At 37.5% G+C, this 19,293-nt stretch overlaps 1 protein-coding gene across 5 annotated transcripts in view; it reads right to left on the minus strand.

Moving 5' to 3' along the window:
• Nucleotides 1–19,293, minus strand: part of ACSS3 (acyl-CoA synthetase short chain family member 3) — a 151,345-nt gene that overhangs the window by 7,855 nt on the left and 124,197 nt on the right. For 3 of the 5 annotated variants that reach the window (XR_003002075.1, XM_024736438.1, XM_024736440.1), the window contains exons 12-15: nucleotides 15,288–15,369; nucleotides 13,017–13,139; nucleotides 485–584; nucleotides 224–399 (exon numbers count right to left, since the gene is read on the minus strand). Coding sequence is in view for 3 of the 5 variants with exons in the window: in XM_024736438.1 (XP_024592206.1) it covers nucleotides 224–399; nucleotides 485–584; nucleotides 13,017–13,139; nucleotides 15,288–15,369 (481 nt within the window). In the remaining 2 variants the exon portion in view is untranslated. Of the gene's footprint in view, nucleotides 1–223; nucleotides 400–484; nucleotides 585–9,185; nucleotides 10,168–11,455; nucleotides 11,494–13,016; nucleotides 13,140–15,287; nucleotides 15,370–19,293 lie in introns of those variants that run through there. The other 2 variants (XR_003002077.1, XM_024736439.1) reach the window with 2 other exon arrangements.

The following is a 19,293-nucleotide window of genomic DNA, read 5'->3' on the forward strand; positions in this document are numbered from 1 at the left end:
ATCAAAAGTATATGGTCTTAATCTGTGTTTCTATCCAAAACCCTCATTCCTACAGAGAGAATGGCTATGCAATTTTCCCCCCGTAATATTAAAAAAAAAGTACTGTTACGTGTTTTTTAGGGATATAATTCATGCTTGAGAACCATTGAAAGATCTTAGCTGACACCAAAGAAGTGGGGGAAAACATTTCAAAACCAAGCACTCAACATCCTTGATAATTTACCTTATATGGCTTGCCATTGACAAGGGCAGACAGAGCTGAGCGGGGAATTTTGCCAGATCTGGTTTTGGGTAACTGTTTCACAAACACCGCTTTTCGAAAAGCAGCCACGGGGCCAATGCTCTGTCTAACATGTTTCACAATTTCTTCTAAGACTTGTTCCTCTGTTGTATTTATATCTAGGGAGAAAGTTCAGATGGTAAGCTCTGAATTAACTTTAATCATTCAGGGCCCCAGCAGTCGGGGAGGAGAAAGACCTCTCACCTTTCTTCAGCACGCAGAGTGCTAACGGGACATGACCCTTCAAAGGGTCTTCCTTGCCAACAACAGCGCAGTCGGCCACAGTGCCATGGGAAAGGACAGACTGTAATTTAAAACAAGCATTCATTTAGAATATCTATACACATATATATGCAATATTTATAATTTCAATTGGGGAAAATAGTACACATCAGATAACTTAAAAACCCATAGCTACCTCTGTGAAAATTACTACCAATTCACCATTCACATCACTATTACTGAGGTGATTGGTTAGGATCCCCAGGTAGTCACTCAGTAAAGGCTAAGCAATTAAGACAAACTGCTTAGCTTACCTGGAAAGTAAGGGAATGATTTCTTCATCTCAATTGTTTATTAATGAAGTCTGGGAAACTATGCAGTGATACCACTTGGGAACAAATTGCAATGAGCCTTGGAAAACAGATGGCCTCATGGTGTTTTGGCTTCAGTGCTGGCTACCATGAGGACACCTTCCGGAGGAACCCAAAGCAGCCCCATCAATAAACAGTGATTTGGGACTTCCCTGCCGGTCCAGTGGTTAAGACTCTGCACTTCCGCTGCAGGAGGCACCGAAGTGATCCCTGGTTGGGGAACTAAGATCCCACATGCCGCATGGCACAGCCAATAAGTAAATAAAATAAAATTTTAAAAAATAAATGGTGATTTTATTTCCACCTCTGTTACTGAGCAATGAACAGAACACACTTATCTTCTTGAGTGACCACCCATCCGGAGAGGATTTTCCAAGATGTGGAGGAAAGGCTGCACGTGGAGTGAAGCCCTGACATCAGATAATCACCACTGTTGACCAACCATTTTCATATTGTTCACCCTAAGCTCTAAATGCCTTAAAGAGCAAAGCAAATTTCTATCTGGAATCACAAGAACTCAGAGAATAGAGTAACCACATGAAATACAGAAGCTTAGGATTAAGAAAAAAAAAAAATCTGCTGTGATGGGACTTTTAAAAATGAATGTTCAAAAAGTTCTTTTCTGAGAGATTAATATATATTTCAGTGACTCCAAACCCCTATGGCTGGAGAAAACAGTGAGCAAACTTGTAACCAAGGGCAAGTTTGGCAGTCCTCATTCTTTCCTCCATGCATTCAGTCAACAAACATTTACTAATACCTCCTATCCTCCAACCTCCTATATTGCAGTAGACTTGGTGGTGAGCAAAAATAAGCTGGGTACTGTCTCACGGTGCTTACAGTCTAGTAGCAAAGGGTGATGTTAATAAATAATTGTGAACATTTAATTACTGTGAATGTCTAGATGTAAAGTGGTACAATCTTTGGGGAAATAACTTGGATTTGTAAATGAGAGATAGAACCAAAGCAACCAACGTGGCAGAAGAATATGGATCTCAGAGAAGCCTTCCCTTAGGAAGTGACTCAGGATGAGCTCAGGTCTAAAGGGTCCGTATGCAAGGACCCTTGCATACAGGGGAGGGGCAACAGCCCTGTGGAAGCATGGGCTTGTACCATTCAAATCTAAAAGGGACCAGTGTGGCTGGAGAGCAGAGAGCAAAAGTGAGAATGGTGTAAGAGGAAATGAAGCTACAGAGATAGAAAAGGGCTGTGAATGTGAAGGGCTTCCAACTATTTTAGTAGCATCGGAAGGTAATAAAGCACTTTCAGGAGGTAAGGAGGCGATGCAAGATCAGAATGGATTTTTTAACAGACTTTATTTTTTCAGAATAGTTCTAAATTCACAGCAAAATGGAGCAGCAGAAAGTACGTTTTTCCCATATAACCCCTGCTCCCATTCACACACGGCCTCCGCACCATCAAAATCCCTCACCAGAGCAGTAGAGTTACAACTGCTGAGCCAACACTGACACATCACTCTCACTCTACTCCACAGTTCACGTTAGACTTCACTCTTGGTGTTGTACACCCTATGGGTTTTACAGCACGGATCCATGATTACAGTGTTTTACAGAGTAGATTCACTGCCCTAAAAATCCACTGTGCTCTGCCTATTCATCCCTCACCTTCCAATAACTCCTGGCAGCCACTGATCTTTTTTACTGTCTCCAGAGTTCTTTTCCAGAATGTTAATATAGTTGGAATCCTACATATGGAGCCTTTACAGATTGGCTACTTTCACTTCAGAGTGGATTTTGAAAAACAAAAACTTACTTTGGTTCATTGTGAAGAATAAATAGAGGATTGTTGAAGGTGGGTGTCATCGTTTACCCAGGGAAACACCCAGAGAGGCTACAATAGTAGACTAAGGTTATAGTAGTGGGTATAAAAAGATTCCAGAGTTTTTAGAGGTAAAATGGACAGAATTTGATGATAAATGGGATATGAAGTAAGAAGTCAAAGGGGTTAAAGATGATTCTGTGGTTTTTGGCTTGAGTAGCTGGTTGGATAGTGGTGTCATTTTCTAAGCCAGAAAATGCTGGTGAGGGCTAGGCTTGGGAGGAAAAATCATGTATTAAATCTTGGAGATATTCCATTTGAAGTACCTTTCAGACCTCCAAGTCAAGGCAATTGGATCTGAGGAGAATCTTAATCTGAAAATGTGTACTTGAATGCCATTAATGTATAGATGACAATGAAAGCTATGCACATGGATGAGATTATTTGGGGAGAAAGCAGTGAGAAGAAAAGGTGAAAGCCTTAAAGAACTCTTAACATCTAAGGACCGTATGAAAAAGGAAAAGCTGACAAACTGCACTATAAAGGTACAGTCAGAGAGGGAAGAGAAAAACCAACAAAATCCGGGACATGCCACTAAAAATCCCAAACTTTCTAGGGAAAAAAACAAGTAATCCAAGCTGAAAATGAGCTTTCTCTTCTCTGAACTCCTAGAAGACTCAATGAACTGCTAGAATGTTTGGTACAAACCCAGTGGACTATCTCACACTGCCCCTAATTAAGCATTCAAATCAACATTGCCCCGTATCCTACTGTGAGCATCAGCCTTGAAGTATTCAGTTGTGAGGGCTGCCATCCACATAGCTTTTGACTCCTGCAGTGCTCAGGATGGTACGTGATAAATGATTTTTGTACTATATATTTTATTAACTTCATTGCTGAGGTAAAGGTGTCTACGCCCTTTCCTTTAGTTGGTCCTGACTCAAAAGCTTCTGCAAAACACATACTACATAGACCATACAATACCACCTTCTCTCACTGCTTCAGTGTGAACTCTCAAAATGTTTCCCATTTGTTAAGTTCTTATTTTCTTTTCAGTCTGTACGTTGAGAGTAGAGACACATTTTATTGTCAGAGCTTTGTTTGGGCAGTTAGTCTTGACGGTCACCAGCCTGTGGAAGAGAATAACTTCTCTATAGCAGGTAGGACACAGACTTGGTAGGTTCAATCCTTTAAATCCTATTTAGTATTCCCTTAATGAATAGAGAAAAATACTTTTACCTGGCTAACCAGAGTTTTAATGGTCAAAAGCCCATTTATTTAAAGTGTTCACTGGTGCTTCTATACCTGAGTTTTTGAAGTTTTACAGTTTAAATCACTGTAAAAAAAAAAATCATACATCTAGATATTTTGCACCTAACCAGTATGACTATAATTTTAACTAAATTGAACAACAAAACTTCTAGTCTGCCATGATTTCACCTTGCTATTTTAACTTCCATCCTTGGTCTCAGTGTTTTCAGAAGTGGATGGGAAAACGCTGACTGGTTTTCTATAAGGGCAGAGAGAGTATTTTAAAATCAGAAGTAATATATAACACAATTCCTTATAATATCAAAGTTTCCCATTTTTTGCCAACTGAAGATATGATTCTTAAAAATCTGTGAGAAACATGTCATTCTCCAGAATTCCGTGCCATCTGTAAATGAAGTTCATTATAGTGGATAAAACATTATATTATTCTATCAGTGTTAAAAAGATGCCATAAAGGAAGAGAGGCAGCTTTCTGTGTTGGCTCCACAAACAGTATTTGCATGCCAAATAATGATTTCAACAACTGAATTGTGAAAAGGGAAAGCATCAAAATATATCTTGGCAACATATTGGGACAGAAGCCCACCAAATGTCCTATGGGGGGGGGGCGGAAATCAAAAGCCACATTCATGTATTCCCTCCATATAAAATCCATGAAGTATCTGTGGTTAACTGGCATTCAAGTACCAAAAAAAGTGACACAACTTAAAAGGTAATTGTTTCACCCAAAGTGAGCATATAAATGTTATGGTAACAGGCCTGGCAAGTAACTGTCATTCTTGGTTTCTGCTGTACTGCCATCTTTGTGTAAATTTTATTTGATTTAAATGGTTTTATGGTTTTAGTGGGCTAAATTATACAGGTTTCTTAATTATGTTTTAACTATTTTAATTTTAGAAAAAAATTAGTTTAAATCAAGCACCCTTGTAAAATACACTCTGCAGAGGGAGATTGTCTTTGCTATGGGAAGAGGAGGAATATTGTTTTACCTCCTCTGACAATGAAGTCACCTAGGAAACTGCCAGATTCCACATCTTCATCAATATTCATATCAGTGCCCAGGAAAATATTCAGCAATTTTACAACTATTTACATCCAGCAGTCATTTAATGTTGGGTAGAAATGAAATTGCATGGCATCTTTGTTGAATATGCACTTTATGGAAATATATTCAATCTTGAAGAAATTATTCCTAAAATAGTGAACAAAATAGCTAGCTTGAAAAACAAACAGTGATGCTTTGGTCAGAATAACCTTCGAAAGGGAAAACTGTATGCGAACACTGCCCTAGGCTTTAAATGTAGTATTTTAACACCAGATTTCCAAGTTTCCAAGGATACTCGTAGGATTATTTAACAAACTAAATCTTAAGCTACAAGGGAAGAATGAAATCAGGGAGCCCAATTTGTTCCCTGGAGATGTCTCTGCATGAAAAGATCTGCCCACAACAGTGAAAAAGAACTAAGCAGAAGGACCACATTGACTCCTAGTAACTTGAGCTCGCATGACCTGAACTAGCAGATTTAGGACACATTTTTCTTAAGAATACCTTGAACTTCCACCTAAGTGTCCCAATTGTCCAGCTAGATGGTAGGCTTTCAAAGATTAATCAGCTGTTCAAATAGATTTGGTTATTACTGGATATTTATAGAAGGCCCTCACATGCATTGGGATATGCAAGGATAATGTCCTCTTAAATTTCTAAAAGCCACTGTAGGACTCTATTTTCTTATGTCGAGAACAGAAAAGAACACAGTGTTTCCTGAAATGTTTGTGATGTAGTCATTTTAGTAGAATTTCTGTTTGATTTAGTCTTATGTAAGGTGATAAATTTGTCAAATGTTACTTTGGGCAACTGAAAAAGCTCAGATATTTTCACTGTATATAAATAGACATTCAGTCTATTTTTATTTTCTATAAATAATATTCCCAATGGATTTAAGACCCTCAAGTCCTATTTCAAAAAATCAAAGTGGAATCCAGCATTCATTATTAAGACTCCCAGAAAAGCATTTAAATATAAAATAAGGTTTGGGCAGTTTAGTAAAAGCTGTCATTAATATGAACATTTCATGTACATATTATCAATTTGTTAAGCAACTTTACTAAGGAGCTGGGAAAAAGCCGGTAAAAATGTTGGTTTTCAACCCTCTAATAGATTCTAACATGGAGAAGACAACCCAGAATTGAGATATTAATTTCCTTATTAGACATAAATATACAATAAAGAGTTAATCATTTAATTCATATAAAGGGAGACATTCACTTCAAGAAGGTTTAAGGCTGAGAAGTGTCCTGTTACATGCTATGAGCACTCTAAGACCCGGGGACAAAATTCCTGTTAGATGTCATGGATTCTGGCACAGTTTTTTCAATTTTGCTGTTTTAACTGCCTATCTTCTGCCTGCCTCACTCTGCTGTTACATATAGTGAGAAGCATGTCAGTAGAAACATTAAAGCACAATATATATTTGAATAGGTTGGCACCCTTCATTCTAAAAATAAAAGAGAGAACTAAGAATTTTGACTGATAATAAGAGCTATGCATATGTAATCTCTGTATTTCGATTAGCTGAGTCTGCCAGAAATGGACGTAATCTCCTATAAGCAAGAAATTAAAAGTTCCTGAAGCCAGAACCATCTTTTGTCAACACACCAAAATACATGAAGCATAAATTTCAATTTCAGGTTATCACAAAATTCACAGTCAGTTAAAAACAATATTATAACAGCAGATAAAAGTCACATGTTCCAAAATATTTTATACAATTATTTCCTTTTACTCAAATAATATCACATTGACCGTCACTAAGAAAGAAAAGCCTAGGGCTTCCCTGGTGGCGCAGTGGTTAAGAGTCCGCCTGCCAATGCAGGGGACACGGGTTCATGCCCCAGTCAGGGAAGATCCCACATGCCGCAGAGCGGCTGGGCCCGTGCGCCATGGCCGCTGAGCCTGCGCGTCCGGAGCCTGTGCTCCGCAACAGGAGAGGCCCGCGTACCAAAAAAAAAAAAAAAAAAAGAAAGAAAAGCCTACATGACAAGAAGTGTTAAGTGTTAATTTGGGGCTGAAGTACAACCTTTTGAGAAAGTGACCATTTTTTTAATTAGAGAAAGGGGAACTATGATTCTGCATACTCTCATCCTACTGCATTATCAGTCATACTGCTTCAAGCATTTTCTTTAATTTAAACTGCAGTTTGCCCCATTCCATTCGAAAACTATTCTGGGTTTGGTTCTGGAAAAGATGGAGTAAATACATTCCATCTTATCACTTCCACTAATTGCGATGGAATACTTTGGGCTAAAATTCATACCAGCAGGGCTTCCCTGGTGGCGCAGTGGCTGAGAGTCCACCTGCTGAAGCCGGGGACACGGGTTCGTGCCCCGGTCCGGGAAGTTCCCACGTGCCGCGGAGCGGCTGCGCCCGTGAGCCGTGGCCGCTGAGCCTGGGCGTCCGGAGCCTGTGCTCCACAACGGGAGAGGCCACAACAGTGAGAGGCCCGCGTACCGCAAAAAAAAAAAAAAATTCATACCAGAAGACTCTATCAGAACCTGAGAGACAACCTGATGGTGAGTCCCTTGTTTTTTGCTTGTTTAGAAGTTTTTGGTTTTCATTGTTGTTATGGTTCGTTAGTTTGTTGATTTTGCCTCCTATATATTCTGGCCTGGGTTCTATATCAGTCAAAAATGTGGAACTGTCAATAAGTACAGACAGGAAAAGCCCTAAGAAATGCCTGCTGTGTCCACCTAGATGTCCAGGAAAAGGAGCAGAGGAGCTGGGAAACAGAATCATTTTGATTTTATTGTCCCTACTCCAGATGGACACCAATGAAGAAGCAGTGTCCCTCTTCCTTCCTACAGAGCTGTAACCACCTTGTTGACTCTTCACACCTTTCACCAGGTGAATGCAGCCAAAAAGCTGTGTCCTCTCCCTTCTCCACTATCACTGTGCAGCAGATCCTGGGGATGGAGCACTGGGGACTCCCCCATCTTACACCAAGAGAGCCAGGAAAGATTCAGTACCACTTGTCCTCCCCACCAGCAGCCATCCAGTTCCTGAGAGTTGATCCCTGTTGACTAGCTCTGCCCTATACCAGGCAAGTGCTAACAAAGAGACAGAGTCCCTTCCTCTCCCCAGGGACGCTAGGTAGGTAGACCTTGCAGGACTGAACTCCAGCAGGAGTACGGGGAGGCTGAAGCCCTGGGAAGGCTATAAATATCCGAGAAGAGCAGTAAGGGGGAGCCCTGGGAATCAAAAAGTGAAGAGTAGATCGTGGAGAGAAAGAAGCTAGAAAAAGGGATATTTTAAATCTGAGTATGATGTCCTGAGCCTACTGTAAAGTTGTATATGCATGAATCCAACCAGAATCAGCATATCACAGATTTTGAGCACTTTACTTGAGTTTCAGATTGGCCTCTGGGAGAGAGACACAGTGAGATGTACAAGAATAGCACTGTAAAGGCTTTGAAAACAAAATTGACGTTGGAACCACAATCCACAGAAAGTGGGTAAGGACGTGTGGTATGATCTTAAATGGCTTGACCATCTGCTAAAATAAACAATCACAAGAACAAAAATCCAGATGATTTTCAAAGGATCCAAAATCTCATAAAGTAATAGTCAAAATATAAAATGTAAAATTACTGGACATGAAAAGAATTAGAAAACCTAAACACTCCTTTAAAAAAGATAATCAACAAATGCCAAACCCCAATCCAAATATTACAAATATCAGATAAAGATTTTAATGTAGCTATTATATCTGTAGGGGAATAAAACTTTTCCAGATTTCCTCATTGGCCCTATAAAAAACCCTAGCCTCCTGAGACTCTTCAAATACCTTGAGAATTTGATCTATAGCTGTTTGTTTAGATAATTGCTCTGATATGAAAGGATAATAAAATTTTCTAATTTCCCTGGGTGGGCAAAATGCTTACATCCTAGACTAGATCCCTAGGTTAAACTCATAAGGTGCTGGGCAGACTGGCCCACTCACTATCTTCCTTGGTATTTACATGTCAAAAAGATGAAGGCTTAGAAGTTGGAAACATTTCTAGGTTGCAAAAGTTGAGACACACAGGGCTATCTGCCTCCTGGAGAGATGTTATGTACATATCAAAGAACTGGAGTTTGGATTCAGGCTATTATGTGTCCAAGGAGACCTCTTTAGGAGGGGGAAAGATAGCTGCCTCCTTCCTCTTTATAAGCAGAGAAAAATAATTTTCCTTATTTCTCATCTATGGTGTGGCTGGCTACTTACGTAGGGAAATTTCCCATCGGCTCTTGTTGGGTCACCTAGGGGTAAGACCGGGAGTAAGAAAGCGATGACACACTTATTATTAAGAAATCTGTCTTTGACAAAGAATGCCTCATTTGCACATTTAGGATAAAATTAACAAAGATAAATATTAACAACTCCACAGTAACTGTGGTCCAGAAAGTATGGGCAAGCACCCTTGGAATGAATGGAGAAGTTCTCAGCAAAGAAATAGAAGCTACAAAAAAAGAACCAAATGACTTAAAAGAAGGGAGAAAATGTAACATGAGGGAAATAAAAAAGAGAAAAGGCAAGAAGGAAACCAATAATAAACTTGGAGACATAAATATATCAATACTTAAGTTAAATGTTAATGGTCTTAAAAACACCAGTTAAAAGATAGAAATTGTAAAACTGGATTAAAATAAGAACAAGACCCAACTATGTTATCTACAAAAAGGCCACAGGAGATATAATGATCTAGATATATTAAAAAGGAAAGGATGGAAAAAGATAAATGATACAAACACTATTAAAAACATGATTACCACACAAAGCCAACTTCCGATCAGCAAAGATTACTATAAATTAAAAAAAAAATCAATGTATTAAACAATAATACATTGCAACTAAGTGAGGTATATCCCAAGCAATGCAAAGCTGGTTCAACAGCTGAAAATCAATTAATGTGATTCACCATATTAACAGGCTTAAAAAGAAAACCCACACAATCATATCAATAGAAGCAGATAAAGCATTTGATAAAATTTAACATTCTTTCAAGATAAAAAAAAAAAAAGAAAGAAAAAACCCCAGCAAATTAGTAATAGAAGGAAACTTCCTCATCTGATAAAGGCCATGTACAGAAACATCTACAGGTAACGTCATTCTTAATGGTAAGATATTGCATGCTTTTACCCTAAGATCAGGAACAAGACGAAGGTAACTGCTCTCATCACTCTTACTCAGTATCATAGTGGAGGTTCTGACCAGTTCAAAAAGGCAAGAGAAAGAAAGAAAAAATATTCAGATTGGAAAGCAAGCAATAAAACTATCTCTATTCACAGACAGCATGACTGTCCACACAGGAAATCCCAAGAAATACAAACACACACATACACACACATATACACACAACTCTTAGAACTAGTAAATGAATTTAACAAGATCATAAGATACATATCAGTTCATAAAAGTCAATAGCAGTTCTATATCCACTAGCAATGAAAACTTGGAAACCAAAACTAAAAAAAAATTCTATTTACAATAGCTCAGAAAACTAAATACTTAGGTATAAATTAAGAAAATATGTTCAGAAATTGGATCATTTGTAGAGACGTGGATGAATCTAGAGACTGTCATACAGAGTGAAGTAAGTCAGAAAGAGAAAAACAAATATCGTATATTAACGCATATATGTGGAACCTAGAAAAATGGTACAGATGAACCGGTTTGCAGAGCAGAAATAGAGAGACAGATGTAGAGAACAAACGTATGGACACCAAGGGGGGAAAGCGGCGGCGGGGGTGGGGTGGGGTGGTGGTGGTGAGATGAATTGGGAGATTGGGATTGACATGTATATACTAATATGTATAAAATGGATAACTAATAAGAACCTGCTGTATAAAATAATAAATTTTTAAAAAAAGAAAATATGTTCAGAATCTGCACACTAAAAAGTATAAAATGTCAGTGAAACATATCAAAAAAAACCTAAATAAATGCAAAGACATACAAAGTTCATGAATTGGACAATTCAGTATAGCCCAGATATCAATTTTTCTCAAATCCATCTATAGATTTAACACAATCCCAATCAGAATCCATGCAGGATTTATTTTAACTATAGAAAAGCTCATTCTAAAATATATATGGAAAAGTAAAGGAACAGAATATCCACACGATTTTTGAAAAGTGGAGCGATTTCGAAAATAATGGACACTATTCAACTCTAAGACATTCTATAAAGTATCAAGACAGAATAGTATTGGTGAAAAGATAAACACACAGATCAATAAAACAAGAGATACTCTAGAAATAGACCCACTCAAATACTGTCAGCTAATTTTTTACAAAGGTGCAAAGGCAATTCAATGGAGAAAGTCCAGTCTTTGCAACATATAACACATGGAAGAATTGGCATCCACATTAAAAAAAAATCCTCAACCTATATCTTGCACTATATACAAAAAAACCCCTCAAAATGTAAAGGTAAATTGATATAAAATGTAAAACTATAAAATTTTAGGTGAAAACAAAGAAGAAAGTATGACCTTGGGTTAGGAAAGAGTTCTTCGATAAACATCATCATCTATAAAAGAAAAAAATGCTGAATTAGACTTCATCAATATGAAACACACTTTTGCTCTATTAAGAGCACTTTTAAGAGAATAGAAAGACCAGCCACAGACAGGAAAAAAATACATATCTTCAAACTGCATATCAAACAAAGGACTTGTATCCAGAATACCTTAAAAACTCTCAAAACTGAACAATAAGAAAAACAACCCAATTTTTAAAAAGATGGGCAGAAGATTTTAATGACAGAGAAGAACATTGATGGCCAATAAACACAAGGAAAGGTTTCCAACATTTTAGTCATTACAGACAATCAAATTCAAAGCACAATGAGATATCTTTACACATCTATTAGAATGATTTAAATAAAGAACAATGGCAGTTCTGAGTACTAATGAAGATGGGAAGAAACAGACCCCCTCAGACACTATGGGTGGGAATATAAAATGGCACAGCCGCTCTAGAGAACAGTTTGGTAGTTTCTTATAAGCCTAAACATACACTTAACATGTAACCCAGCAGACTCACTACAGGCATTTATCCTAGAGAAATGAAAACTAATTTTTGCACAAAAACCTGAACTTGAATGTATATGGCAGCATTATTTATAACTGCCTCAAACTAGAAGCACTTAAAATATCCTCTAATGGGTAAAGGAAACATAAATGGGTTAGTACATCCACACAGTGGAATACTGCACAGCAACATAAAAGGACAAATAATCGACATACACACAACTTGAATGGATCTCAAACGCACTTTCCTAAATGAAATAGCCCAGTCTCCAAAGGTTACATACTGTATTACTCCATTTATATGAGATTCTAGAACATAGGAACCAAAAAACATAGGAACGACAAAAAAAAATTAGTGGTTCCCAGGGGTTAGGGGTGGGGAAGGTCAGAATAAAAAGGTGACATTATGGGGAAATTCTTGGGCAGTGTTGAAATTTTTCTGCATCCTGGTTGTTGGTGATGGCTACAAGAATCTATACTATAAGTAAAAAACTCATAGTATTATACAATAAAAAGGAGGATTTTACTCTATTTTAAGGTAAAAAAAATTGAAAACATTTTAAAATACTCTTCTGGGGACTGTGTGTAATTTACATTGGAAGAAAATTCTCAGGATTTAAGAGTACAATAAAATGTTTAAATCACACACCCAGTAAAGACTATATGTATACCTGGCTATCAACAGGTGCAAATCAAGAAGCTAGAAGCAATCAAGCAGCAAGGATCAAGAAGCAAATGTATATAGACTCTCCCATAAATTACAAATATATGTAAGTGCTTAAAATTCCTCTCTACCACTCAGGCAGGAATCGGGGAATCTGGAGAACAGGAAAATCCACAGGAGAGAAAGTGAGGTGAGAGAAATACCAGAGTGACCAACCGAGCCTATGCTTCAAAGGAAGGGTCTGGAAATTTTCCAAGTGGAATGACTTAACCTCAATATTGACAACCTCAGTATTGACTTCAGCTCAGCTCTGTCCCTAAATACTACCTGGAATAAAAGACCAATAGTCATCAATACCTCTTCAATGGCACCTGCAGAAATCCTGTGACCTGCAACATTTATCACATCATCAACTCGAGACATAACATATATGTAACCTTCTTCATCCATGTAACCAGCATCCATGGTGTCATAGTATCCCTGAAAATAAGAATAAATAATGTCTGATTAGCATGTAGTATTAGGTAATGAAATCATTTTTAAGCTTGGTAAAATATAAAATGTGATAGAAATAGGTTTACTGTATTCATTTGAATTTTTTTCATAACTAGCCTATGGAATTAAACTATTTTTGATTTTGAAAGCCTACTAGAATCTCTCTGCTCCCCTAACAGCCAAGAATAAAAGTGTTCTTATATATGTTCACGTTAAGTGTTTGAACTGAGAGTTGTAAAGCTTATGAACCCAATTTCTTCCTTTTAATGGAGAAGTAATAGCTCAATATTTCCAGTATACTTTGGTATTGCAAAGTAGTTCTCTGATAAATTTCTTCTTTAATTGTGTTAAATTTTAAAAGCATTAAAGCTCTCTATGAATAATTACAAAATAGACCACTAGTTTGTTAACACAGATTTGGATTGCACTGCAGCCTCAGTGAAATATAGTTAAATAGTAAGTATAAAATTTCATTTTTTTTTATCGACTCAAGAGTAGCAGTACATCTTCACTGGTCCAGCTATCACAATAGAATGAAAAATCAAGAAGAATAAGAAGTAGAAAGAAATAAATATTACTTCCCCTAATGCTTCTGAGTTACATTAATACCTGTATTACAAGCATGGGCTTCAGGACAAATCCAGGTGAGTCACTATTTGTGTTTCTAAATCTTCCTAAGACTCAGCATGCTCGTCTGTTAAATAGGGTAACGGACCATACCTTATAAGGCTGTGAGAAGCATACATGAGATGGAGCATCTAAAAAGGGCAGACCCTGGCACATCATGAGCCCTGAATAACTGGCAGCTCTTACTGCAATTACTATCAGAGAGTAAAGTAAAGACATGGGCTCTGGAGCCAGAATATATGGGTCCAAATGTCAGCTCTGTTACTTCTAAACTGGGAGCAAGTTATAGAACCCTTCTGTGCTGTTATTAAATCCTTAGATGAAAGGGTTGAGGTCAGGGTAACAAGACAAGAGTATAGATTCACTACATATAGTTTAATCATAAACTATGGTTTATGGGGCTTTGAAGGAGCTTTCAGTGTTAAAGGCGGTCATGCTGAAAACCACATGCACATATTATGAACCACTGTCAGGTTATAATTAATCACATCAGTATTCTGGTGATTTGACTGCGGCCCATCAGGCAGATAGATTGGGCTGATTGGAGTCAACTCTACTGACAAATCTTCTCTGCCACAGTCCCTTGGGGCATGTTTAATCTTGGCTACTGAGGTCATTTAACCCTGAGATGTCTTTCTAAAGGAAGCTATTTTAATTCTCGTCATTTGTCTAGTTGATTAGGTTAGCTGTCCTTCACAAAAATGCTAAATAGACTCACCTTTTTTTAAATGAAATTCTAATCATTGATTCTTTTTTACCCAGTGTAAAATGAGGACCAGGTATCTCTGTCAGGGAAAGAAATAGAAGCGAAGAAACAGCAGAAAGATGATAGATAGTGGGACCCTTTCGCCTATTATCAATTATGTGCTGTTATAAACACAAACCACAGAGTAATAGGTAAATGATAAAACAGAACACAGAAAGATACTGTTTGTTATCCAGAGCACTGGAGGTTAGGCGTTGAGAACACTGTCTCTATCCTGTATCTGTATTATAAAATAAAGAACTCAGAGGACACTCAGGAAAGAATGTCAGTAATAGCTAAAGGGATTTAAAAAAATACAACTTCTGGCAAACAGAACAAATTTTGCTCACATAACCGGGGGAGAGGAGGTAAAGAGGTTCTAATGACAGTGTCCAGTTCTGATCAGATGTTCTCAGTCCGTGCAGAGGAATCCAATGTGAGGAATCATACAGAAAGTCCCCTGAAGTTTTAATTTAACAAAACCTTTCTTGATATGAAAGGCTGTTACGTTTCAGAAAAAGCTGCTAAGAGAAATGGAGAAATTTCTATGTCCAGAGATTGATAAAAAATATTAAAATGACTTATTTAGACATTTGAGGTTTGGGCATTCTTATCCCTGAGATCTGGAAACTGGTCCAAATAACCTTTAAAAGTTGCTTTGTGATCCATGATTCTAAAAGCCAGCCACTCAACTTAATAGGCAAGAACTATAGAGAAGTGTGTAAGATGATTTAAAAAAAAAAGTACAATAAAGTTCTTACAGGAAATTTTTCAAAGTATAAATGCTTGAATGCCTCCTGATTCTTCCAGAGTCCTGAAAAAGCTCCAGGTGGTAATGGCAACCTTATATAAAAACAGAGCAGTGAGAATTATGATGAAAATGGTAATAAAGACAGATTGATTAGAACTGACAGTTTTTCACTGTGATGGACGATTACAATTCAAATCCCACATTGAATTGTAACCCCTAAATCCACTGGACAGATCATGTCTAACTGAGGCTGAAGTGGTTGACCATGACATAGCAAAGTCACGAAGGGATGACTGTGGTTCCTGGGAAGGGCACAAAAGGCACACGCATCTGGCATTCAAATAGTTATTAGCATCAATCATTGTTTCAATAAGAAGCATAACGTCTACAAAAAGGAACCAAAAATGCATCACTGAATTACTTTTTGAGAGAAATATCCTTCCACCATAGGCAAATGAATCTATTTTTTTGAAGTATCAAGGTGCTAGCTGCCACCTTTGCCAGTCTCTTTGTGATAAGACGTTCCAATTAAACATCCCACAGTCTTTATCTTCACAATCAATGTGCCTCCCCACTCTGAGAATTCCCTCTCACTCTTCTCTCTTCTGTTCTTTCTTTTCGTGAGCATCCAGACCTATGAGATTTCTCACCCCTATGAACACACGAAGATAGGTGAGCATATAAAGTAGAAGGTAGCGTATATCTGTTCTTTTCAATCAATTTCCTCTTATATTTCTTTCATTCCTCCATAGTATGAAACAGGTGTTATACACACAATAAGGGCTTAATCTTTATCTATCACCCATCTGTCTATCTATCTATCTTTATGTAAACAAATGAATTCTCATATTGGTTCCCTGTAGGAAGTATTACCTAACGAAAATAACCGCTCAGTGTATTTTCAGGAAACTTTTTAGATGCGTTATAGCTTGGAAATTTAGATACAGTAAAACTTAAAGATTTTCAAAACCCTACCCTCCTGTACTCACAAAAAACACCAAGTGAAGTGGTGACTTCACAGTGCAGATGTGAGAAAATGGAAAATGAAATAGACATGGTTACTGCCAATATGAGGCAACATTACACACCTTCTACCCCAATATTAGACTTCTGAGACACTGAACTGTATTCTCACATTCTGTCAGGCAGAAAATGCTGTTACCAGTGGGATCAGCGGCCCAGCTGGGATTTCCCATTTCCTCTATGTCTGGCCTACCCATAGGTCCTCCCTTGCTAGGTCTTCTTTTTGTAATATTTTAAGATGGAGGAAAAAAGGCTACATCACCATTTCTGGACCTCCCGTAATTTCATAAAATGCATGCGAAACCATTTTGTAACCTGAAAAAAAAACCCAAAACCACAGAGATGCTGCTATATTGTTGCTGTCGCTGTTGTTACCGTTACTGTTCATCACTAAACCTGCAGGAAGGCAGCAAGCTGAAGCAGATGATCCCTTCAGGTCCTGATTTTTCTATGTTAATCTTTCGAATGAACCTTGTATATAATTTCACTTTATCTGTTTGTTTTAATCGTTAATATTTTTATAACAAGTGTAAAAATCATCATTACACATTGAAATACAATGTGAATATGGCAACCACTAAAAATCATTTATTTAGCAGCATTTACAGGATGCTGAGGGTAAACAAATGAAGAGGACGCTAAGAAATGACAAATCAAAAGCCAACATGGGCCACAAGAGGAAACATTAATGAGTGAAGCCTACTATACTCAAAATATACAACTAGAACAATAAACCTGACAGAGATGCATTCCGCTTGCATATTAAGTGAGAAATAATTTTCAGGTGTTCCCCAAAAATGTACCACAAGATATAGTACTTTCTGTGTTTCATGGGGATATTCTTTTAACAGACACTTGGGTATAAGAAAATACCTCCCTACAATAAGAATAAAAAGGCAACTGTGATAATAAATGGCAACTAACATTCAGTCTGTACTGGGGACAACAGAGAGTGGTGCGGTCTAAGTTTGAATGTACACACCAGGTGGAGTGGCAACAGCTGTTCCTTAGCTCCACAGATACACAGACACACAGATATCCTGATGCAAATCCGTAAACACAAAACACTGCCCATACAAAGAACAATGCACATAGAAGGGCATATTGCTAAAGAAGTGTCTCATCGTTTTATCTACCCCAAAGCTAAGACTTCGGTTCACCGGCAACCACGTACCGCCTCTTCACAGCAGAGACTTCTGAGTGTTTGCAATAATAATCCAAATGAGTTAGTACTTAGTGTATCGAATGTGAGCTGAGTTTTCTGGTGGCCTAGAATGTATCTAATTCAGTGCGTGCACGTGAGACCAAGAGTTTAGCATTTTCCGGCAAGGGTGTTACTGGAGAGAAAAGGAAATCTTACACTTCCCAGAAGTTGGTTAAGTTTGCAATCTCCATTCTTAAAAGAAGATGGCCTGATAATCTGTGTTTTCTCTTACTTCCTGAAAAAAATTTGGTACTAGCAATTAGTAACATATAGATTATATTCTTGTAATTCATTAAAGCCTAGAGGATTACAAGTAGAGGTAGCCATCCTCCAAAATAAATAAACAAATAAATAATAAGCTTTAAGGATACCAGCTTTCTCAGCTGTTGCACAAAACTTTAAATATTTGCATAAATCTTCTGAAGAACAGGGACAGTAGGGATTTTTACATCATGTGTGAGAAAGGTCTTCATAAGTTTGGATATACCTATAGACCTTGGGAATTAAGTATAACATAGCAAGGTATATCCAGGAAGAGATTACAGAATAGGAAGGAGAAATCCAAGGCCAAACACAGTATTAAAGAGGGACCAAGGAAAAGACCATGAACAAAAATAACCAAATCACAACTGTACGAGAACCAGGATAGTACGTGAGGGGCCTCCAGAGCAGAGTTTTAATAATGACTGAGCGTTCAACAAGGTGAAGTGAAGTGCAAATTCTGTTTGAAAGTGGATTCAACAGAGGTCATGGAACTTAGTGACTGAGATGCTGTGTATCTCCCCCAAGATCGCCATTTCTGCAGAGTGGAGCTGAAAGAACTGGAGTGATCAAGGAGTAAGCAGGAAAGTAAGTGCAGGCAGTAAGGTTAGACTATACTTTTTAAAAGTTTGCAGGTGACTGGAAGGAGAGATGTAAGTCAGGGTTTAATGCAGAGAGGCAGGCTGATTTAGGATGGGGAAAAGTTTGGCAGAGTAGCCAATGGAGAGGGGGTGGAGATTTGAGAGTTAGAGAAGAAAACACCAGAAGAATTATCTGGTCATCTGATTTATTTATTCATTCATGGATGCATGCATTAACTCATGCATTTTCTTTATTCAGTCAAGTATTTGTTGAGTGCTTGGTATTCCTAAATCACTGTTAGACATTAATGGAAAGAATATATAAAATATTATCTGAGATGCGTGGAGATCCTGGAATATTGTGTATTTACAAGAAATTTAGTAATTTTTAGAATACATATAGGGAGAAAGACTGTAATGAATGATGTCTATTCCATTAAATTAATGACATAACATCAAAATGTAAACATTTAAGATATTTGTCAGGCAAGTTTTACAGCAGATGGTTAAATCCTATACTGCCAGGAACTCTTGGAAGGGAAGTTTTTATCACCAGCCAAGGTATGGACCTGCTGCAAATGGCGTATGTGTCTGGTCCCAAGTCATTTTTGAGATGCCCCTAGAAAACTTCTTCATTATCCCCAAGTCTAACTGAGGAACAGGCTGGAAAGCAAGATATGAAATTACGATTGGTAATTAGTAGGATAAAATAAGAGAATGCTATCCATTCTTCACTAATAAAGCCTGGTGTCTAAAAATTCAGATGTTATTTCAAAATTGAAAAGAGACTCTAAAGAAGGTACCTTGGAAAATGCCATTTATTGGTCCTAAAGAAAAGCAGAAAAGAAAAGGGAGTTCCAGAATTGGAAGTGTGTACATATATATATATATAATTGCTTTATACATATATATATATATATATACACACACACACATATGTACTTCAT

Source organism: Neophocaena asiaeorientalis, unplaced genomic scaffold (genome assembly GCF_003031525.2).
Source record: "Neophocaena asiaeorientalis asiaeorientalis breed wild unplaced genomic scaffold, Neophocaena_asiaeorientalis_V1.1 scaffold134, whole genome shotgun sequence".
In the NCBI taxonomy this organism is placed as follows: Eukaryota; Metazoa; Chordata; class Mammalia; order Artiodactyla; family Phocoenidae; genus Neophocaena; species Neophocaena asiaeorientalis.